The 23,597-nt window shown below is 34.4% G+C and overlaps 2 protein-coding genes, 1 long non-coding RNA gene and 2 pseudogenes across 6 annotated transcripts; 3 read left to right on the top strand and 2 right to left on the bottom strand.

Annotated features, from left to right (window-relative positions):
* Positions 1-49: 49 nt before the first annotated feature.
* On the top strand, positions 50-3,783 carry LOC111304986 (nuclear intron maturase 2, mitochondrial-like). Of its 2 annotated transcripts, XM_022902104.2 has the most exons (2): positions 50-2,538; positions 3,343-3,783. In XM_022902104.2, the coding sequence occupies exons 1-2, from the start codon at positions 341-343 to the stop codon at positions 3,383-3,385; spliced, it is 2,241 nt and encodes a 746-aa protein (XP_022757839.1). In that variant the 5' UTR covers positions 50-340; the 3' UTR covers positions 3,386-3,783. The 2 variants fall into 2 exon arrangements, with proteins under 2 accessions (XP_022757839.1, XP_089621480.1); XM_089765354.1 differs by lacking the exon at positions 3,343-3,783 and having other exon boundaries at positions 51-2,741.
* Positions 3,143-5,117, bottom strand: LOC111304990 (putative invertase inhibitor). Its single transcript, XM_022902116.2, has one exon. The coding sequence runs from the start codon at positions 3,798-3,800 to the stop codon at positions 3,171-3,173; it is 630 nt and encodes a 209-aa protein (XP_022757851.2). The 5' UTR covers positions 3,801-5,117; the 3' UTR covers positions 3,143-3,170.
* Positions 5,118-5,255: 138 nt separating this feature from the next.
* LOC111305006 (putative invertase inhibitor pseudogene) lies at positions 5,256-6,060 on the bottom strand (annotated as a pseudogene). Its single transcript, XR_016344939.1, has one exon. The product of XR_016344939.1 is annotated as a putative invertase inhibitor pseudogene (transcript).
* Positions 6,061-10,278: 4,218 nt separating this feature from the next.
* Positions 10,279-20,596, top strand: LOC111304995 (regulator of nonsense transcripts 1 homolog; annotated as a pseudogene). The gene is made up of 29 exons (XR_016344940.1): positions 10,279-10,930; positions 12,370-12,621; positions 12,693-12,863; positions 12,976-13,026; positions 13,105-13,197; positions 13,350-13,445; positions 13,626-13,676; positions 13,764-13,882; positions 14,432-14,540; positions 14,635-14,757; positions 14,829-14,900; positions 15,620-15,691; positions 15,771-15,837; positions 16,091-16,233; positions 16,312-16,383; positions 16,477-16,605; positions 16,704-16,859; positions 17,030-17,143; positions 17,240-17,338; positions 17,433-17,510; positions 17,821-17,955; positions 18,088-18,162; positions 18,317-18,461; positions 18,655-19,022; positions 19,131-19,193; positions 19,292-19,363; positions 19,760-19,891; positions 19,971-20,090; positions 20,380-20,596. The product of XR_016344940.1 is annotated as a regulator of nonsense transcripts 1 homolog (transcript).
* A 686-nt stretch (positions 20,597-21,282) lies between these two features.
* On the top strand, positions 21,283-22,309 carry LOC149516701 (uncharacterized). Its single transcript, XR_016344941.1, has 2 exons — positions 21,283-21,943; positions 22,070-22,309. It is a non-coding gene; the product is annotated as an uncharacterized LOC149516701 (long non-coding RNA).
* The last annotated feature ends 1,288 nt before the right edge of the window (positions 22,310-23,597 follow it).

A 23,597-nucleotide genomic window follows, 5' to 3' on the forward strand; every position in this document is an offset into this window, starting at 1 on the left:
ATATTTTCATAATTTCACTTAAAAAATTTTAAAAAAAAAATGTATAAAGCAAAAACGATTATGCAAAAAAAACGACGAACGGTAAGCAATGTCCAAAGAAAGCGAGCGCAGGGTTTAGCAAGGGTTTACTCAATCCAAACCCACCTGACAGCAGAAGAGAAAGGTGTTTTAATTAGGGTTCTTTAATTCTTTCAAGTAAGAACTCAAAATCCTCTTTCTCTCATCATTTTTATTTTTCACTTTGATTAAAACCTTCAAACTTCCACCAATTTTCAATATCCCTATTTAATTAGAAACCCAAGAATAACATGAATTACTAGCTTAGTTTCATTATCCCCAAATGCATCGAGTATTCAACATTTTTTCGCATCAAATTCTCAGAAGTCCCAGTATTATCCCCATCAAAAGCACCCCTTTTCTTTCCCAATTTAATCTCTTTACTCGTAGATCAAATGGGTTTGCTTTATTTCGCTTATTTTCATTTACTCCGGTGCACCGGCGTGTACCGGATCCAGATGACCCTGCAAACCTAATGAAGGAAGATGGTGTATCAGTTTGTTCGCAAATGTGGGTTGAGAATTTTAGAGAACCTGATAGGATAGTCACCAATTTGACCTCTTATCTTCGTAGATTCGAATTATGGGTATTGGCTTATCAGAAAGTTTGTGCTGATGAAATAGGATCCTATATGCCCCGTAGTTCGATCACTAGGTCTGCGATGGAAGATTTGTTAGCCTTAAGAAATGCTGTTCTTGATAATAGGTTTAAGTGGGGTGCCAGGTTAGAGTTCTTTATAAAATCACCGAAAGACAAGACAGATTATGAATCTTTGTCGAAGAGGAAGATTAAGGCGATTTTAACTACTACTCAACCTGCCCCATTTCAAGATAAGCTGGTGCAAGAGGTTTTGTTTATGACTTTGGAGCCAATATATGAAGCTCGGTTCTCACAGAAGTCATTTGCTTTTAGGCCAGGGAGGAATGCACACACAGTGTTGAGGGTGATTAGGAGAAGTTTTGCAGGTTATTTATGGTATATAAAGGGCGATTTAAGTGCAATTTTGGATGGATTGAAGGTGGGGTTGGTGATAAGTGCTTTGATGAGGGATGTGAGGGATAAGAAGGTTATTGATTTAATCAAGTTGGCATTAGTTACACCTGTGATAGTAAGTCCGGTTGATGAGGGTGAAAAGAAGAAAAAGAAAAAAAGGAAGTATCAGAAGAAGAAGGTGTTGGCAGAGGATGAGCCAAAGCCTGATCCATATTGGTTGGAGACTTTTTTTGGTTTTGCTCCAGAGGAGGCAGAGAAACTTCCTTCATGGGGGCATTGTGGGATTCTTAGTCCCCTTTTAGCTAATATATGTCTTGATGAATTGGACCGGTGGATGGAAGGTAAGATTAAGGAGTTCTATCATCCATCAAAGAGCGATGTCATATGGAATACTCCTGAAGGAGAAGCAGAACGGGGGAACACATCTTGGCCGGAATTTGTACCAACAAGTGGGCCAGATAAGACCAGGAAGATGGACTATGTACGCCATGGAGGTCACATTTTGATTGGTATCCGTGGACCAAGGGCAGATGCAGCAACGCTGAGAAAGCAGTTAATTGAGTTTTGTGATAAAAAATATATGATCAAGCTTGATAATGAGAGCCTCCCAATTGAACACATAACCAAAGGTATAATGTTTCTTGACCATGTACTGTGTCGGAGAGTGGTGTATCCGACTCTTCGATACACAGCAACTGGTGGTAAGATTATTAGTGAGAAAGGTGTTGGCACCCTCTTGTCAGTCACAGCAAGCTTGAAACAATGCATCAAGCAATTTAGGAAGCTAAACTTTCTTAAGGGTGATAGGGAACCAGACCCACAACCATGTTTTAGAATGTTTCATGCTACTCAAGCTCACACCAATGCCCAGATGAACAAATTCTTGTCAACGATGGTTGAGTGGTATAGATATGCAGACAATCGGAAGAAAGTTGTTAATTTTTGTTCTTATATCATTAGGGGTTCACTGGCAAAGCTCTATGCTGCAAAGTACAAACTTCGTTCACGAGCAAAGGTTTACAAAATTGGTGCTCGAAATCTGAGCCGTCCTCTGAAGGAGAGGAAAGGACAGTCACCTGAATACCAGAATCTGCTGAGAATGGGTCTTGTTGAGTCAATCGATGGCCTTCAGTATACAAGGATGTCTCTCATACCTGAGACTGATTATACACCCTTCCCTAGCAATTGGAGGCCTGATCATGAGAAAGTATTAGTTGAATATATAAGGCTTGATGATCCAAAAACTCTGGAAGAGCAAAGAAGTTGCATCGGAGAGCAGGGTCTTGTTTCACCACAGGACTACATATCAATGCTAGTGTGGAACTACAAAAGAAATGCAATTGTGATGGATCAGCTTTCCCTGGTAAAAATTACTGGTAGTAATGCAGCAGGAGATCATCAGTTGTTATTGAGCTCAAATCATGAGAACTATGATCCCAAGAACAAGGAAGAGGAAGAGGCTGAAGAAGAGTTTCATGTTTCACAAATGTAAGTTTTGGTAACCACTGCTTGAAAATTTTGAGTTCCTTTGTTATTGGAATTAGTAATGGTTAGAGGAAGCAGATAGAAACGAATTTTATTCTTCAATAAAGATTTCAATGCATTCTATTTACCTTGTAAAATATTGAATATATTTATCAAATTTCAGAAGAATTTTTAATTCAATGGCTTCAAGTGCCAGGTTTTTTGATAAGGTTATTACCATCTATGCATAGTATTTCCCAGTTTCATTGATTTTTTATTTGAATCTTTTAAGAATTTCTTAGGAAAATGAAGACTGACGTTTCATCGGACTAGATTCATTTTCCTGCTGTGTTTTGTTCATTTCCAATATCTTTTTTCTGGAAGTGAATGAAAATACTTGGCTTTAGGCAGGTTAAGAAGGTTCCCATATGACATGGGACTAGGAGACTGATTGGAAAAACTATGGGAATGTGGCTTTATCTGCTGATGTGCGTAATATTGATTTTTATGAATTTTGCTGTATCTATGGCCCGATTTTTACTTTTACAATGTACAATAATGGCAGCACAGAACCATGCATAAAAGATTTGCCAAAAGTCAAAAAATTTGTGCATTTAGCGCCATAAAATAGCCAAGAAACAGGGGAAATTTTTAGTTCAATAAGATTTAAGAATATAAACATTTGAATCAAGCAAGTTCATGATGCATAATGCAACATCACATAACTGGAAAATACTGTCATTCTGTTTTGTCAATGGAGACACTTCTTCCATATCTTGAAAACCTTCCTCACACGTTGTAGTTCCTTCCATGACTGCACTCACCCAGGCACCAGCATTTCCATACTGCCCCGTCAAAAGTGCTCCAATAGTATCCACCAGAGTGACAACCCCATCAGAGTAAAGCAGAGAGCAGTCCCTCAAGCAAGCCGAAGAAAAAGGACCCAAAGTTTTGTTGTTCAGTAACCCTTTTATGATTGAAAGTGTGTTGGTCGCATTTTGTAAAGCTAGCTCCATTGCAACTATTGCTAGACCTTGAAGGTTTGTCATATGGCTAACGGGAATTTCCTGGAGAGATGCCGAGCAGAAAGTGTAGTTGAAGACGGTGGATTTGTCTGAGCATGTTTTACAGGTTTTGTTGATTATATCAACCGATAACATGCTTGTTGCAGAGATTTCATGATTAGGATTGAATTGAAAGAGGAAAAAAATCAAGAACAAGAAACAGAACGGTAAGAATGACACATGCCAAAGCCGCATTTTTCTTTTCTTTGTGTTGTCTGTCATCGATCTTGTTACTGCAACTTGCAACAAAATCCATGTATATAATCATGTGAGCTTTGACAATGATACGAGTTTCTCTCATTCCAAGGAAGCTTCGTATCTCAAAAGAATTTCATTCTTTATGTACAAGAAAACAAACAAAACTCTTCTCCAAAGATAATGGTTCTTGATTAATCGCTTTTCTATGTTGGTCTTACAATGTATGGTAATCATAAATGGATAGTAGGAAAAGGAAAAAAAAAAAGTAAAAATTGTAATTTATTAAAAAAAAAAAAAAAAGAAGAAAAAGCTTGACATGTAATTGATAAGATCACATCTCTTGCCAAAAAAAAAAAAAAAAACCATTGAAGATCAATTAATTTTTGGTTGAAGTATGTATAACTATAGTGGCAAGTGAAGGAAGGTTCCAAGAAGCCTACCAGGGATTTGTCCGAATGCTGTATTAACATCCAAAACCAGTAATTTAAAGCCCCCAAGAAAGAGCCTTTTTGCGGCAATGGAATTGAATTTTGTCAGGAATATCTCTATTTTAAGGGTTAGAAAATATGCAGGGAAACATTATGTATAGTATTTCTCGGTGAGAATTTAAGCTCAAGTCTCCTACATATTTCATTTTCACTTTATACTTTATTGCATGGCTCTCTAAAGTGTAAAGTATCATGCTATTTTATGAAAAAAAAAAGTATCATTTTATTTGTAAATCTCAGTAACACATGAAAAGGGATTAAATATTTTAATATTTCAAATTGGATAATTGATGAAAAATAATAATTATCAGAGTATGACGATATCTTTTATTCATTTATTTATTATTCATATTTAAAAATTAAAAAATAAAATAATAATAAAAATATTTTAAATTAACAACATTATCGGCTAAAGCAGTTTCAAATTTCAAAGTAAACCAAAATAAATAAATAAATTTATTAATTAAAGAAAAGGGTAAATTTTAACAGTACAAACACTTCCAACCATACATTGTAGAACGCTAGTCGTTGTTCCTCTGAGCGCTTCTTCCATGTATTTGTATGGTTTTTATTGGGCTGCAGTTGGAAAATGGATTACTAATGGGCCGAGTGATTTCCCCTTCCTCAGATTGATAGGCTGAAGACGGCTCATTCTTCTTCTTAATACATTAAAGCCCATCAGTGCCCAAAGAGAAAATACAAGCAAAGTTAGCAAATTACTTTGATGAATATCACATTAATAATTATTCACGCAAAGATGCTAACAGTCATATGACATTACGGAATAGTAAACTAGCCGTTCAATTAATTCGTTTGTAAAAATTAAAAAATTAATTTATATAAAAATCGAATCAATTGATTAAAGGATTAAAAATCGACATAAATCAATATTAGTTAAATTGATTTGGTTCATTTTTTTCATTTACAATCAAATTGCAGAAAAAAATATTGAAAATGTATTGAAATTCATAAATGAAAATGAAAATGAAAATTACTAAATGAATACTTTATTACTTTGACGAAAGATACTAACATTCACCATATATATTGATAAAATACTAAATTTTTAATTTTTTGGCTCAGGATTAAAACCATAGTTGTGGTTAATTATTGGGTGGCTGACTGTGGTGCAAAAAAATACATGACTGAAGGAAACAACAGTCACATTATTAGAGGCTTAGAGCATGGATATGAAAGCAAGAGACAGTGCTGTCAGCTGGGAGAAATTGCTGTTCTCCTTTGTCAATGGCGACACCACCCCTTTCTTCTCCTTGAACTGATCTTCACAAGTGTCCGGGGCATCCAAGGCTGCGCTTATGTCCGCATTAGCTGATCCATAATCTTTAGACATAAAAGCCTGGCGACCACTTTGTAAAGAAGACCCTACGTCAGAGTAAAGTTCAGAGCAATCTTCCAAGCACATCCTTGTATAATGTTCAAGGTTTTTGTTCTTCAAAAGGTTGGAAATGATAGAGCTGATGCTTGTTGCATTAGATATGGCAATGTCGATTGTGATGGGAACCAAATCTCCAATGCTGGTGGCTGTTTTGCTCTTGGGATTCTGTTCAAGAGTCGCAACACAAAAGCCATAGTTTATACCGGCGTCACCTTTGGCAGCTTTGTCGCAAGATTCTTGAATAACATCGGACCTTACCGAGACAAGCAAGAGAAAGAAGAAAGCAAAGAAACTCTTCATCTTGGATTTATTGTAGCAGCTAGTAATTGATATCCTGATGAAAGGGAGAGCTTGAAATGAAGCTTTTATAACAAGGAAACGAAATGGTTTTTGGTAAGTAAGCGTTGAGGATTTTCATTTGATATAAATGGAAATTCATTTATGAAGAGAATATACCATTCGTGATGCTTTGCCTCTTTTTGGCAAGCAATCCATTTATATTTGGGGTTACCAATTTGAGTAAGATAAAAAAAAATTGGCCTTTGAATTGGTAAATAACCAGTAAAAAACTAGGCTGTATTTTTCCATTTTAACATTTGTGCATATCCACTCCATTTTTCTTTATTGGGAAATATTAATTCACGAAAATCTCATTTTATCTTATATAAATATATAAAAATCAAATCCTCTAATGTTAATAATTTATATTTTCAACATATAAAAAATATAAAAAAATTGATAATTTGATATGGATCATCTTCATTTGTGATATCGTGCCTTTTATGGCAAGCAATCCATTTTATATTTGGGGTTATCATTTTGAGTAAGAGGAAAAAGATTGGCCTTTCAATTGGTAACTAACCAACACAAACCTAGGCTGCATTTTTCCATTTTAACATTTGTGCACATCCACTCCATTTTTCTTTATTTGGAAATATTAATTCACGTAAATCTCATTGTATTTTACATAAATATATAAAAACTAAACCCTCTAATAAAAAAATAATTTGATGTGAATAATTTATATTTATGACGTATGAATAATTTAAAAATTGTGATACTGTACCTTTTAGGCAAGCAATCCATTTATATTTGGGGTTACCAGTTTTGAGTAACATGAAAAATTTGACTTTTGAATTGATAATTAACCAACAAAAAACTAGGCTGGATTTTTTCATTTAAACATTTGTGCATATCTACTCCATTTTTCTTTTTTTGGAAATATTAATTTACATAAATCTCATTTTATCTTATATAAATATATAAAAACAAAAAAAAATAATTTAATGTGAATAGTCTATATTTTTAATATATGGATAATCTAAAAAATTGATATGTATTATCTGTAATTTAATAATTCAAATATTTTAAATTAAATAAATTTATTTTTATTTACTCTAAATCATTTTCAATTAAATTAAAAAAATGTTATAGAAGTTTAATTGCCATCATTAATATAGAGAATAAATTTGCTAAGACTTTTTTCAATTATAAATATTCAACTTTAAATTAAATTTGTGTACAAAAAATTCACTTTTTAATATTTAATTATATTTTTTGAGATATGAATAGGTTTTCAATGCCAATCCACCGTTTTTTGTGTTGACATTCCCACTAATGAATGTAATTTTGATATTTAATAAGATAATTTATCAATTTAAATAAATATATAAATTATTTAATATCAATAATGCAAATAAAAATAAAAGCTTAATTATTTTAAAAAATATTTGAAAAACCCTCCAAAAGCATCAATTTAGTTGTGATTAGGTAAATCTCTACTCAAAAAAATTCCATTCAATCTTTTATATGGCAACAAATGATTTTTATTTTTAGCTGGATTTAGTTTTTTAATTACTGTTAACAATAAAAATATATTATTTTTTCTCTTTTGTTTACCTTTTTAAACTAATAAATGCTTTTACTTTATCATATTTTGTATTACTACTCTTTTATTTATTTTTTATACGTATTCAATTAAACTCTATTTATTATTTATTCATTCTTAATGATCTTAAGTCATTTATTTTTCTATTGACTTAAATTTTATATCGGCATGAATCTTTCTTTTAATTTCAAAATATTGTATCTAAAATTTTTATAATACAACGAGATAAAAATCTTACATTTCATGAAATAGAAAACAAAAGAAAGATTTTTTTTTTTTTTTTACTTTTGCTTTATAATTTTGCTTTTCATTTTTGAAAAATTTTCAAACATCATGTTTATTTACGTTTGATATATGCGATTTTATTCTATTATATATTTTTTATTTAATTTACTTTGCATGAATCAACAACATAATTTTTTTGTACAACAACATAATTTTTAAATTAAGACATTAATTGCTTTCTCTTATGCCATGAGTGGATGCCTTTTGTCAATAATTTTGTCATTATCAACTTTGGTTATGGTTAATTCAATTGTTATTGAATAAAATAATTAAATAAGAAATATGTGATGTGTTTAATATGTATTTTCTAATATATGCATAATTGTTTGATGATTTAAAAATTTTAAAAACAATAACTTAGACAAGTTTACTATTTAATATCCAACATGACACATAACAAATAATTAAATAAATTTTATTATTAATGAAAATTGTTAAAAGATAGAAAAAGCTCTTTATTTTCAATTTTATGATATGTAAGAAGATAAATTATAAAAGTTTTAAAGTAAGTGATATACTTATTTTCATTAAATAATTCAAAAACATTGATTCAATATAATTTTATATTCAACATTTTATCATGCATTTTCTTTTTTTTTTTTTGCAATATTTGTATTCTAATTTTTATATTACAATTCATTCAATTGTACGTACAAAAAATATATTGCCAAATAGGTATCAATACAATTCATTTTTCTCATCCAGTTAAATTTTATTAAATTTATTAAATTTTTGTATTATAATTTTTCAAAAAAATATCAATAAAAATTTGTATTTAAAAAATATTTTGGACAACTTTTCTACTTTTGAAAAAAACAATGAAACCTTAAAAAAAATAAATTGTTTTCATTTTCAATGATCCTTTTATTATAACCGTACGTTGACTAAAAGTATTTTAATGATTTTATTAATTAGGTCAATCAAATATTAAATTTGATTGAAAGTTCATCAATCAAATAAATATGCTATTTGTTTTAATACATAACAAATTTTTTTTTTTTTTGAAAATTTATATGTTGTATTGTTAGAAATAACAAGTAAGATAATTTAATTGTATCTATTAAATTATAAATTTACAATAAAGATGAGATAAATACAAATATTAAATTACTAATTTATAGATTTTATTAGATTAAGTTACCATTATATATATAGAGAGAGAGTGTGTGTAGTAAAACTTTGTACATCTTTTTTTGATAATTAATTTCAATACTTTCAAGAAACAAGAGAGATAAGGAAAAAAAATTAATCTCACATTTGAATTTATTAAAGTCAATATTTAAAAAAAATATAAAATTAAAAAATTTTATATTTATATAAATTGATCCCTCTTTATATACATTCATAATATATATATATATATATATATATACCACCCATATTAAAAAATGAGATTTATAATATTATATATTATTATGAAAATACAATTTATTATCACAATTTTAAATTTATTATTTTTTAAAATAAAAATTTTGTTTTTCAACAAATAATCATTTACCTTTTAAATAATAATGCATTTAAAAAAAATAATTGATTTATTTGTCCGTACATAACAGAAACTTAAAATTAATTTATTTTAAAATTCACACTTAAAGAGTTTAAAAAAGAAGTCTTAAACGTCTTTTTAAGTGCAAAATTAAAACTTCAACTATAAAATATCTCTTTCTCAACTATAAAAATCTTTCAATTAAATTCTCAAATGAACTTTAAAATACAAACTAATCACTTCAAAATTTAGTTTTGGGAGGTGATTAATTTATATATCTTAATCTATCCAATTTTTTATTAGAATAATGAAGAGAAATATCTTTAAAAGTTATAGTACTCTTTTTGTCCTTTTTTTTTTTACCTTTATTTTTGGGATTTTTTAAAATTATATTTTTAAATTTTTAATATTTAATAATTTTATTTTTTATATTTAAAAAATATATTTTCCATATTAAAAACTATGGAACTCTAATTTTATTCAAAATTTTAAAAATTTAATGTTAAATGTATTGAAATTAATTTTTTTAAAAATTTTATAAAAATCAATAACAAACAATTTAACACAAAAAAAGGCTTCCTTGCAGTTAAATTAAAAAAAAAAAACTTGGCATATTTTATCATTCATGACTATATAAATATCAAATATTACATCCAGAAATTTAGCTTAATTTCCTAGCAAATGCAATTAAACGCCAAGAAAATTGGTGCAAATAAAAAAAGTTAAGGAAAACCAAAAAAAAATCGCATACAATCTTAATCACAAAGTTTGAAAGTACATCTTTCTCACCTGTCTAGTTAATTTTACAAAACACCATTCTCACGTGCTATTCCCTCCCTCTATCCAATAGAAACGAGCGTTACGACCTCGTGTACTTCTCCGTTACATCAGCGTTTTCTCCACGCGCTCATCTTTGCCTCCACGGCACTTTACACACTCTTCGGAGCAAATTCCAATATATTAACACAAATTTCATCACTCTCCCTCTTTCTTTCCCTCTCTCTGATTTCGATTTTTTCTTTCTTCTTAATCCTAACTCAGAAAACAACGCCAAAAACCCTAACCCAAATATTCGTAATAACGATCCGGCACTGAGTTTTTCGTTGTATGGATTCTCAATTCGAGACGGCCTCGCAACCCGACCCGGCCACCGACGCTTACACCTTCCTCGAATTTAACACCCAAGGCGAGTCCGATTTCGAATACACGGACTTCCGCGATCCGATTCTTTCTTGGCCTACACCCTCCGACGCCAACGTCGCCGATCGCTCTGGCTCCGACCACCACTCGGACACTGCTGCTTCCTCTTCTCCCTCTAGCGCTTCAAAAGGCGGTGGCCGTGGCTCAACGAGCAATAACAACAGCAATAGCAATAGTGGGGCCGTGGTTGATGCGTTAGCGGCGGGGATTTGTGGATTGAATTTTGAGGAGACAATTGGGGATGAGGATGGCGGTTATGAGTACGGAAAAGGAGATTTCTCTGAGCACGCATGTCGGTATTGTGGGGTTTCAAACCCGGCTTGCGTGGTTCGCTGTAACGTTCCTTCGTGTAGGAAGTGGTTTTGTAATTCAAGAGGGAATACATCGGGCTCGCATATTGTTAATCATCTCGTGAGTTTTCTCCTTTTATTCATTATTTAAAAAAATGATTAAGTTGTAATGGGCATTACATTGATGTATATTTGTATGTTTGGAGTTTAGGTTGAAATATGGAAGGCATGTGTTAGGGAGAGAGTTTAAGTGGGAATGGTGCTTTTATTTTAGGGTGTTGACTTTGGGAATTTTTTTGAGCTTAATATAAGTGTATGTAGATTAAGGAGATGATTCGTATAACTGTTCATGATGCTTTTTAAACTGTTAGATTTTCCTACCAAGTTAATAAATGCAGTCTTGAAGGTTTAAACTAGGTAATTCTAGTAGAAAGTTTGACTCAATAATGAAATGTAAGCTTCTTGTTCAGATATGATTCAGTTATGCATGAACGAGTTCATGAAATAATGGCATCATTCAGGGCACCCCCTTCCTCTTATAGGCTATTCTGAGATTAAAATAAGAGAGTTTCATTTGTCTTAATTGAAGGTAATTTTTGAAGTTGTTAGGAAGCTATTAGTCTATTACAGCTAGTGTTACACTCCTGATGATGATACTTAGAGAAACTGTTTTTTTCTTAAATAAAGGGTTTTGCTTATAAGACAATCAGAAGTCAGACATTCCTCTAAATATCTTCAGACAGATCTTTATGTTCGATTATGGCTATTACATGATTCTGTGGGACCTGAGTTGATAGTTGTTGAAAGAAAGGAATAATAGAAGGCAATCGGAAGTCAGCCCTTCATTCTAGGTACCGTGAGACAGACTTTTATATTGTTGGAAGTATAAAATGATTACCTTTTTGTTTCACTCTAGTAATCATTTTTGTTTGATTCATTCACATGCTGGGGTTGCCACTGTTAAGCACACCTGTGGATTTCTTATGCTTTCATCATATCTGCTTGTAGCTTGGTATCTTTCTTTCATAGTCATGGGAGGTTTCTTCACTTCGACTGGTTTTGCAACATGCCATCCTTGTTTTTTTCTCTTTTCTCGTCCAGTGTACCTTGCAATCATGAATCTAGAAGACCTGACAACAGAAACTGCAATAATAGTTTACCATTTTTTACGTGAACAAAAAACAATTGTTTTCTGGTTGCTTCAGTCTAGGGATTATGCTGCGCTAAAATAGGCTTAACAGAATTGTGACTAAATTGTATGTTTGTAACTGAGTAAGTTTTCATAATTTACCTTGTTACCATGTTTGAAAAAGCTCCTTCACGTAGCAATTGTGTTACTGTGTTTGAAAAAGTTCTAATTTAGTTGTGTACTTGCCATAGTTTGTTGGGCATATGTTTGTATGCTCAAATCACTATTTTATCTAAGTTGCTTTTAGTAAATATATATGTTATTAACTGAGATTAATGAAGTAAGTATTAACATGTGTACTAGATTATCCAGTTGGGGATAGTTACCGGATACTGTTGATTACTGAGTTTTTTTTTTTGGTTCCTTTTTAGGTACGAGCTAAACACAAGGAAGTCTGCCTTCATAAGGATAGTCCTTTAGGCGAAACAATTCTTGAATGCTACAACTGTGGATGCAGAAATGTTTTCCTTCTTGGTTTTATATCTGCCAAGACAGAGAGTGTTGTCGTTCTTCTTTGTAGAGAACCTTGTTTGAATGTCAATGCTTTGAAGGACATGAATTGGGACTTAAGTCAGTGGTGTCCCCTTATTGATGATAGGTGCTTTTTGCAGTGGTTGGTTAAGGTTGGTTTTCTTTAATCACATGAAAATGACCTATTGATTTGAGGACTTCCTAATATATTTCACTTCAACAGATCCCGTCTGAACAAGAGCAGTTAAGGGCACGACAAATAAGTGCACAACAGATAAACAAGGTAGAAGAGCTTTGGAAGACAAATCCTGATGCCTCCCTTGAAGATCTTGAGAAGCCTGGTGTAGATGATGAACCTCAGCCTGTGGCCTTGAAGTATGAAGATGCTTATCAGGTGCCCACTATTGCAATAATTGCTCTATTTTGCTTTGCTTTATTACAGTGCAGAGACAACAAATTACGTCTTAGAATGTGGTTTACTAATAAGTTGATGCTTTCTTTTGCAGTATCAAAATGTTTTTGCGCCACTTATTAAGCTTGAAGCTGACTATGATAAAGTATGCATCATCATGTTCACACTCATTATTTTTAAAATATAACGTCAATGTCTAAATGAAAATTTTGTTTTTTTGCAGATGATGAAAGAATCTCAAAGCAAGGACAATGTCACAGTTCGATGGGATATTGGGTTAAACAAGAAAAGAATTGCATATTTTGTCTTTCCGAAGGTGCTTTACTGTGGTGGTTTATTAATAATTTTCTCTAAATTTATTCCATTACATAATTGTGTTCTTGGTTTATGCCCCCCTGCCCCTCTGCATGACAATGTCTCTTATTTTTTAAGTTAATAAATGTTAAACCTGATTTTGTGGTGCTGTAGGAAGACAATGAGCTGCGTCTAGTACCCGGTGATGAGTTGCGACTGCATTATTCAGGAGATGGTGCCTACCCAACATGGCAGGCTGTTGGCCATGTGGTATGTATGAGCTTGCCTATTTAATTCTGGTTTTGATTTATGCCTGTGCCTACAAGACATTGATTCTATGTATTCTTTGTGGAAAAACTGATAATTTTTTTGTTATATTCCTCAATAAGGTTTATGCATTTGGTGCACTTCTGAGAAATCTACATATGAATTAATTTTCTGTTGTTTCAGATCAAGCTAACAGCACAAGAGGAGGTTGCGCTTGAGCTTCGTGCGAGTCAGGTAGTTTTGATAATTCTTTGTTTTGTTGGTTGATTTTGGCTTTTGGGAAGTACTTACAAATTGGTGCTTACTGTTATTGTGGTTCAGGGAGTTCCTGTTGATGTGAACCATGGGTTCAGTGTTGATTTTGTCTGGAAGAGTACAAGCTTTGACCGGATGCAGGGGGCAATGAAAACATTTGCAGTTGATGAAACAAGTGTTAGTGGGTAGGTTAGCTGACTTTGTTTTCTTTGGATTTGCTTGTTATTCTTGATTGTCATGGCAGATATTGTCATTTGTTTGTTTTTTTTGCCAGTTTCCTGTGCTAGTATTTTCATTATGTTCATGTACTATGGTAGTATTTTTTAATAAATCAATAAAGGAAATTTTTTTATTTTTGAAAAAATGGGTCTATGTAACTGGTTGACATAAAATGTACACGATGCTTTTGAGGGTCTATATTTAGTATTATTTTCTGGTTATAGTTTCTTATGCATATCTTTAGACGGATTAGATGTCGGTCAGGCATGGTTGAAACATGCTTCTCTGTCATGTTAAGTTTTTAACCTAAAAAATTTATTCTGTTAAGTGAGACGCAGGCATGGCTTCATTTATTATTATTATTTTTTTGTCCTTATTCAAAGCAAAGTTGACCACTTTCTCTTCAGCTCCGTCTAGCATTCAAAACATTATGTTATTTATCCCAAAGGTCATGCATCTGTTGAACTTGAGTTGATAGTCCCTTCCAAGTAAATTAATTGGTTTATTTCTTGCAGATATATTTACCACCACCTGCTTGGCCATGAGGTTGAGGTTCAGATGGTTCGTAATACACTGCCTCGTCGTTTTGGTGCACCTGGTCTGCCAGAATTGAATGCATCTCAAGTATGGCTGTTTTGACATTTGCTTGGCTTGATATTATTTTTGTTAAATAACTGTTTTTTTCATCACATTTTGTTGACCTTCTTATGTTGGATAGGTTTATGCTGTAAAGAGTGTTCTTCAGAAGCCTATAAGCTTGATTCAAGGGCCCCCTGGCACTGGAAAAACTGTTACTTCTGCTGCCATTGTATATCACATGGCTAAACAGGGTCAGGGGCAGGTAAGAACTTAAATGAGATATAGTGCATCTTCTATTTTGTCTCTATTTCTTATATTTCATTCTCTTATCAGGTTCTGGTCTGTGCTCCAAGTAATGTGGCTGTTGATCAGCTAGCTGAAAAGATAAGTGCTACTGGATTAAAGGTAGATAAGTTAAATTTTGCTTTTGGTAATGCTAATTGTCATTAACAATGTTGTGCCTTATTATTGTGGTAATTTTAGAGTTTTCTTAATCATCTTCGTTTTGCATGCTTGTTGCATTTTTAGTATAAGTTCTTTAGGTTTTGGCTGTTACTGATACAATGGAAAGATTTGGACAAAAAATATTGTTGCTAAAGAAGCCTAATTATAGTGGAAGCTTATTTCCTCTGTCATTCTTTTTTTCTTCTTTTTTTATAATTGATTAAAACAGAAATGTGGTGAGTGTACTTTTTTCTTGTTCTTCCCTTTTCCCATTAAATCTCTTATTTGCATTGTGTTCCTAGTTTTATCTTTTCTACCTTTAAAAGTTATCCTCTTCTCTAACCTAGTTTCAATATCAACAAATTAATGTGATTTCGCACAAGTGGGTGGCTGGTGTCTCTTTTATGTTTTATATTTTTCTGGGAGGGGGGTTGATGGATTGGTAACATAAGGCAATGGTACATATGAAGTTAAAACAAGTTTTGAGCCACTGCTAAGTTGCTTTGAAAGCTATCAATTATTAGAAACATTGCACTCATGTTCTTATTTATTGTAAGGTGTATCTTATGATGCATTAGTTATATTATATTGCTGGACGGATATGATTAAATATGTTGAAGCTTTAACTTGTATTTATCTGTAAATTGAAACTTTTTCATCAATGTGTTTTTTGTCTGAAGGTTGTAAGGCTTTGTGCGAAATCAAGGGAAGCTGTGAGTTCTCCTGTTGAACATTTGACCCTGCATTATCAGGTTTGTGGTGTCTAATTCTTCTATCTTTTGCTGTTCCCTATTTGTTGTTGTTATGCATATTTGCAATTACTACATGCAGGTTCGACATCTTGACACATCTGAGAAGAGTGAACTTCACAAGTTACAACAATTGAAAGATGAACAAGGTTGGGATAATTGTCCTGTTGTCAGTGATGAAAAAAATTAATTAGATAGATTTTATTTTGAAAGAAAATCTTCACAGTTAAGAGTTTATGGAGACATGATGCTGCTTAAACTGGGATGAAAGAAAATGAACTTTTCAATTAACTTGCAGATTGGCAATGAATGTGCTTGTCTTGTCTGAAATTGAAAAATTCAACTTCCCTGGGATTTTCTCTAATGCTACAATGCCTTGTTATTTTAACCCCCAATTTACAGGTGAGTTGTCTAGCAGTGATGAGAAAAAGTACAAAGCATTGAAGCGAGCAACAGAGAGGGAAATATCCCAAAATGCTGATGTCATTTGTTGCACTTGTGTCGGGGCTGGAGATCCTAGATTGACTAATTTTAGGTTCCGTCAGGTTGAAGACATCAGATATGTAATATTACATGATCATTAACAAATAAAAGCACTTACACTGTTTTTTTCCTTTATGTAGGTACTTATTGATGAGTCTACTCAGGCAACTGAGCCTGAGTGTCTCATTCCTCTAGTTCTTGGAGTGAAGCAGGTAATGAAGGATCAAACTTATCAAGATATAATTTGTCTTGCTCCCCTTGAATGTTTCTTCTTTTGTCTTCTAATGAGTATATTTTTATTTTAGGTTGTTCTTGTTGGTGATCATTGTCAACTTGGTCCTGTTATTATGTGCAAGAAAGCAGCTCGTGCTGGGCTAGCACAGTCTCTATTTGAACGTCTAGTTTTACTTGGTGTTAAACCAATTAGATTGCAGGTGACGTCTTTGTATGTTTGTTGATTTTTCCCTTTGTATGTGATTGCTAATACAAAGCATGTCTTTTTCTGATAGTAAATGTTTTATGTTCTATTTAGGTCCAATACCGTATGCACCCATGTTTGTCAGAATTTCCTTCTAACAGCTTCTATGAAGGCACATTACAAAATGGAGTCACAATCAATGAAAGGCAATCATCAGGGATTGATTTTCCTTGGCCTGTTCCAAATCGTCCAATGTTTTTTTATGTACAGGTATTGGAATTGTGATAGATTGTAATAATCAAAATACCTTCATCTTTCATCTTCCTTGCATATTCTTCTCTATCCATCGCTCTCTGTGTGGGAGGGATGAGAAGGGGAAAAAAATACTGTTCTTTATTTATTCTATGGTTATGTCTTGTAATTACATAGTTTTGTTTTAGATGGGACAAGAGGAGATCAGCGCTAGTGGAACATCATATCTCAATCGAACTGAGGCTGCAAATGTTGAAAAGATCGTTACCACATTCTTGAGGAGTGGTGTTGTTCCTAATCAGGTGATTTTCTGGACTTTCCTTTTTTTCTTTTTCTCTTCAGATTGATGTCAGGCAGTATTATAACTTTTGATTAACAACTGTTTCAATATATTTCAGATTGGGGTCATAACACCTTATGAGGGACAAAGGGCATATATTGTTAATTATATGTCAAGAAATGGTGCTTTGAGACAGCAGCTTTACAAGGAAATTGAGGTAACGTGTGGATTTGAATTTTAAGAATAAATGCTGTCATGATATTTGTCCATAATGTGATTATTTGTTATTTAATTTTTGGGGTTTGTATCAGGTTGCAAGTGTTGATTCATTCCAAGGACGGGAAAAAGATTACATCATCTTGTCTTGTGTGAGAAGTAATGAGCATCAGGTTGTTTAACATATCTATACAAGATGTGAAATAACATTTGCATGGTCTTCATTAATGAATTTTCAATCTGACTCAGTTTATCAGTCTTTTAGTCATGTCTAACTAATTTTCAATTTCTTGACTATTCATAAATTTGTTAAAAGGGTACATTGTGCATAATATTTATCATTTGTTTGAAAGATCAGCCTCTAGTTATGGTATTCGTTCTAAGTCTAATTCTAATATTTTAACCCTTTCTTTCTCCATCTTTATACTTTAAATATGAGAAAAACTAACATGCTGGTGCTTAACTGTTTTATCCAATTTTTAGGGTATTGGATTTCTAAATGATCCTCGCAGGCTTAATGTTGCCCTAACACGTGCTCAATATGGTATTGTAATTCTTGGAAACCCTAAAGTTCTTAGCAAACAACCTCTGTGGAATGGTTTATTGACACATTACAAGGTATCTTCCTATGCATCTTTGTAACCATGCTATTGGTAGTTTATGTAAATATTAAAGCTAGCCTTAGTGTTAATTGTGCCTCAGAGGATCTTGTTATCCTGGTCATTGAGCCCTTTCTGCTAAATTTTGCAGGAACACGAGTGCCTGGTTGAAGGACCCCTCAATAACTTGAAGCAGAGTATGGTTCAATTCCAAAAGCCCAAAAAGGTTTGTGTATGGAATGAAAGGATGCTAGGATAGTGCCTGTTATCTGCTAGAATTTTTAGCCTTTTCCTTTGTGCATTGCCTCTCCCAATTATTTTTAGTTATTAGAGATTGTCTAGGATAATGTGAATTCAAATAATGTTTGTGTTTCTTATAGATCTATAATGACCGGAGACTTTTCTTTGGTGGTGGACCTGGGATTGTGCCTAATGATAGTCTTGCTTCTGCTGCCTCATCTATTCCAAATGCTGATAGAAGAAGCAGTCGTGCTCGGGGTAAGCTCGAGCATCTTGAGTTAACAAGTTATGTGTCATTATATCTTTGCTTTGGAGGCATGCAAGTGATATGTCTTGTACCTTTTTGGTTAAGGATATGTCTTGTACTGACATGCACAATAACAATAAAATATACCTTTGGCACTTGTATTTATTAATGTTGATGGGTATTCTTCCCTGCTTATAATATAATGTGAGCCTTCTCATGTTGCCAAAGCAGGTGCTTGTATGCCTCCTGGTCCACCCAGTGGTACTCACAAGCCTGCAGTTCACCCTACTGTGTTCCCAATGCCTCGGGTTCCTCTTCCACCTTTTGCCGGTCCTATTCAGCCTTATGCTATTCCAACTCGCGAAGCTGGACATGGACCAGTGGGAGCTGTTCCTCAGGTCCCTCAACCAGGAAGTCGAGGCTTTGGGGCTGGGCGTGTGAACGCTGGTGCTCCTATTGGCAGTCATCTCCAACACCAGCAAGGCACGCAGCAAAATGTTAGAACTATTGGATCTACTTTTAACTTCCCCCCTCTGGAGAATCCAAACAACCAGCCATCTGTGGGTGGTCCATTATCTCAACCTGGATTTGTTAATAATGTTCGTACTTTATCTTTTATATTTTACCTTTTTTTATTGTTTTACTTTTTCTGCCTTCAATGCTTTCTTTGACATCATGGAACTGAGTATGTTGATTATCCATAAAAGATGCATATCCAAGGGCCAAGCCAAACATTTCGTGATGGATTTTCAATGGGGGGAATGTCCCAGGTATTAAATCTTTGTGGGCATCTTCTGTTATTTCTTCAATAATTGCAATTTATGTTCTTGATAACAACTCATAATTGGTTTGTTTGACCATCCCACAGGACTTCTTGGGTGATGACTTCAAAAGCCAAGGCTCACATGTTCCTTATAATGTCGCTGATTTTTCAACGCAGGTATAGGCAGTTGACTTCTTGTCTTTTTATTGTATTGATAGTGTTTCCTCAATCCCGTATGACATCCATCAGCTGGCGGGGTTTGATGGTATTTGCTTTGAATTTTATTGGAGATTGCATCAGTGGCTCATTGCCAACTTTCCTAGCCTCAATGTTTTTTTCTAAAATAAGAAGGGGAAACAAAAGGCAAAACCACCAACTATAATGGCAATGTAGCCAGATGTGTCCTAGGGCCTTAAAGCATTAGAGAGGGTATTGAAGATGTTTAGAATAATCTGTTTTCCATAAATTTCTCGTCTATTTGTAATTTTCTGTAAATAAAACAAGAAAGTTTCTTTTTGGTGTTTGACTTCTGGTTTGATGATGTTGGTTGCTTCACTATGTGTTCACGTCCAGGCTTCTCAGAGTGGGTATGCTGTTGATTATGTTACACAAGGAGCACAGAGTGGGTTTCCAGGGAACTTCCTAAACCAAAATTCTCAAGCAGGATATTCTCGTTTTGGTGCTGGAAATGATTTCATGTCTCAGGTTTGCCCAAAGTGCTGTGGTGGGATTAGTTTATGTTTTTTTCCCAGTTTTTCTCCTAACAAAAATTCTGTTTTTACAGGACTACATGAATCATGGATCACAAGGACTGTTTACTCAGGTTGGCTTTAACGACCCTCCACAAGATGATACATCACATAGCCACTTTGGTGTGGCTAATCCCAACCAGCTTCAGTCTCAGGTTGCTTCTCTACTATTCAATATTGATAGAGAATTATTGTGGATAAAATTATCTGGCTGGCAATATTTAAAATCCTATTTCTAACCAGAAAGCCTGCCTGTTAATGCTTGTAAATTTGAATTGCTGGGCGGCTGGGGTTTTACTCTTGGTCTTTGTTTATCTTGCTAAAAATCTGTTGCATTGTGACATCTTTACATATTTTCTGACCTTTTCTGGCCTTACGTTTTGTGACCTTGTTAAGTTTTTTTTTTCCTGTATTAAATGGGAGTATATGGCTATCTATTTGCAGGGCTTGATGAATTCTCTCTACTCCCAGCCCTTTGGCAACTACAACACAGAGCCACTAAACTTGCAAGCTCCTCAACAGCCAGCAGTCTCAGCAGGGCCAGGGCTCCCAAAGCCAAAAACTTCATTATAATGGCTAAGAACAAGGGTGCATTTGGCTTTGATGGGTTATAGTCTTTGCAATCAGCAACTTGGTTTGTGCTTGTCCTTGTGTGTCCAAATATATCCTGCTCTGAAGTGCAAAATATTTGCCGGTTTGAGGTCAGTTTAATTCTGTCCATAACCTGTAAGATGATTCCTGATGGTGGGAATAAATGTAAGTGGAGTAAGGGAAATCAGGCTATGGTGGGTATGTGCAAACACTGGCGGTGCATCCAGGGCTGAGAAAGAAAAGGATAACCCCAAATACCTGCTTGAAGTTTTGCATTATTTGAAGAAAGGTTATTGATTCAAGTGAGAGCATTACATGATAAGGTTTTGTTGAAAGGGTTTGATGACAAAAGACGGCAGGCCATTGGTTTGACTTACGGGATAAACCCATTATAGATACAGAAGCAGTTACAGGTGAAAATTTTGTACAGCATGCTGGGAAATCGCCTGACCTTTAAAGCTCTTCCTGACATGTAATTTTACTCTTCACTATCATTAGTAGACCACGGCGATATGTTAAACTGTTTTCTAGTGCTTGTAGACATTACTGGTATATAAAATGTTGATGATGGCTTTGATGGTGAGAAATTGGGTTTGTTTGACATAGGATTGTTTTCCCTGGTGCATAGAATGTCATAATTGTCATAAATCTAGAATGTCATAATCGTTATAAATCTATTATGCGATTTTTTCTTTGAACTGATGACAGTTTCTGTTGATTGTTATTTTTTTTCATCCAATCTATTATCCATTGAAGACTTGGGAGTCTTCTTCTAAAACCCAGTCACAGGTGAATGGTGATAGTTCATATGTGAAATTCTCTGCAAGCGGTGGCATGATCTAAAAGGCGGTAAATGCATTAGAATTTTCCACGACCTTTTGAACACAGAGTTGACTCGTCGGTAACTCAACAACTTTGAAGCCTTGATTCCAGCATTCACCGATCCATGGCCTCAACTCGGTTGCTGCACAAATTATAGTACCCTCTCAACAAATCCTTTTTGAGTGTCCTACCCGGCCCCATCATATCTTCCGAGTAATGGTTTCACTCGTTGGCTCGTTCAATACCCAAACGAGTCTACAATTTTTTCTTTGAACCCGTTAGCTTCAACGTTATTCAAGAGTCCAGGAAGTAGCCGCTGGACGTCGGCGAGCAATACTCGGTGGCGCCAAGTAGAGCCACTGTCATGCCAGGGAAACTTGTGTCAATGTCACGGGTCGAAATTCAACTTTCAGGTCTATGCGACACTAGGATTCGGACATGTATTCATTCGACGTTTTAGATCAGTTTATTTACCATTAGGTTTATGTGTCATGGGCCGAAACTTAAGCTTCGACTTGCGTGACTCAAAGATTTGGGCATCTATTCATCCGGTGTCCAAGATCAGCCTGATCATCACGGTTCACACTCTTGTGAGGTATTATCTGCTCTGATCTTTTTGACCTCACGATTTTATCATACAAAAAGTGCCTCACAAGATAGATGTGATGTGAACTCTTATATACCTAAGTGACCTTCTTTTTATATTCGATGTGAGATTCAGGACTCCTTTTTAAGTCAGTGACATTCTCCCCCACCCAATCTCGTGATGCTCTCGTCACAGAGGCTGACCACTCTGCCTACCTCCCTCGAGATGTTTGACGTGGATCGAACGATTTAAGACTGGCTCGCGTGAAAACTCCAGGAACAGAAGTAGTAGGATTTATTCTTATAATAAAATAAAGTGAAATATGTCAATTTTTTTTTCGAAAATTTTCTAATAAAAAAAATCTTCGACAGCAAATTGATTGGTTAATTCAATAAGAAATGGGGATTAGCACTTGATTTCGTTGGTACCAGAACGGGTTACCTACTCTTAACGGTCAAAGCAAACCTTTTCATTCTGACATTCTGAATTCTTTAATTTGGAATGAATCAAATATCCTCAAGTAGGATTAAAACCTGCGATCAGTCAGTTAACAGTCGATCGCTCTACTACTGAGCTACTGAGGAACAACGGGAGATTAGATCTCATAGAGTTCAATTCCCTTTCTCAACCCATAGACCAATATTAACTCGAAGTTTCCTTCATAACCCCCAGAACTTCTTCGTAGTGGCTTCGTTCCACCCTGCCTATCTTCTTTGAAGCGTTTGGCGTGGATCGAACTGTAACCCTCGGAACTTCTTCGTAGTGCCTCTGTTCCACCATGCCTACCTTTCTCGAGACGTTTAACATGGATTAAACGATTTAGGGCTGGCTCTGATACCACTTGTCACGGGTCGAGACTTAACCTCCAGGCTCGCGTAGCTTCGAGACACCGGAAAAACCTTTATATACCCTAGTGACTTTCTTTTTATATTCGATGTAGGATTCATGACTCCTCCTTAAGTCCATGATATTCTTCCCCATCCAACCTCGTGACGCCCTCATCACAGAGGTTGACAACTCTGCCTACCTACCTTGAGATGTTTGACGTGAATGAAACTGTTTAGGGCTAACTTTGATACCACTTCTTATCAAGGGTCGAGACTTAACCTTCAGGCCCGTACAGCTCTGGGATCTAGGCATCTACTGGCTTCTATACCACTTCTTATCACGAGTCGAAACTTAACCTCCAGGCCTAACTGTTTAGGGCTGGCTTTGATATCACTTCTTATCACGGGTCGAGACTTAATCTTCAGGCCCGTACAGCTCCGGGATCCAAGCATCTACTGGCTTTGATACCACTTCTTATCACGGGTCGAGACTTAACCTCCAGGCCCACGCGGCTTCGGGATCCAGGCATCTAAGCTTACCTGTCACGGTTCACACTCTTGTGAGGTATTGTCCACTCTGACTATCTTGACCTTACGATTTTATCTTACAGAAAGTACCTCACAAGATAGAAATGATGTATGCCTCACAAGATAGAGGTGGTGTAAACCCTTATATATCCTAGTGACCTTCCTTTTATATTCGATGTAGGATTCAAGACTCTTCTTTAGGTCCATGATATATGCGGCTCTAGGATCTGGACATGCACTCATTCGACATCTCAGATCAACCTACTTAGTACAGTTCACACTTTTATGAGATATTGTCTACTTTGACC

This window comes from Durio zibethinus, chromosome 9 (genome assembly GCF_047325235.1).
Source record: "Durio zibethinus cultivar Kanyao isolate XHJ-2024 chromosome 9, ASM4732523v1, whole genome shotgun sequence".
Taxonomy (NCBI): Eukaryota; Viridiplantae; Streptophyta; class Magnoliopsida; order Malvales; family Malvaceae; genus Durio; species Durio zibethinus.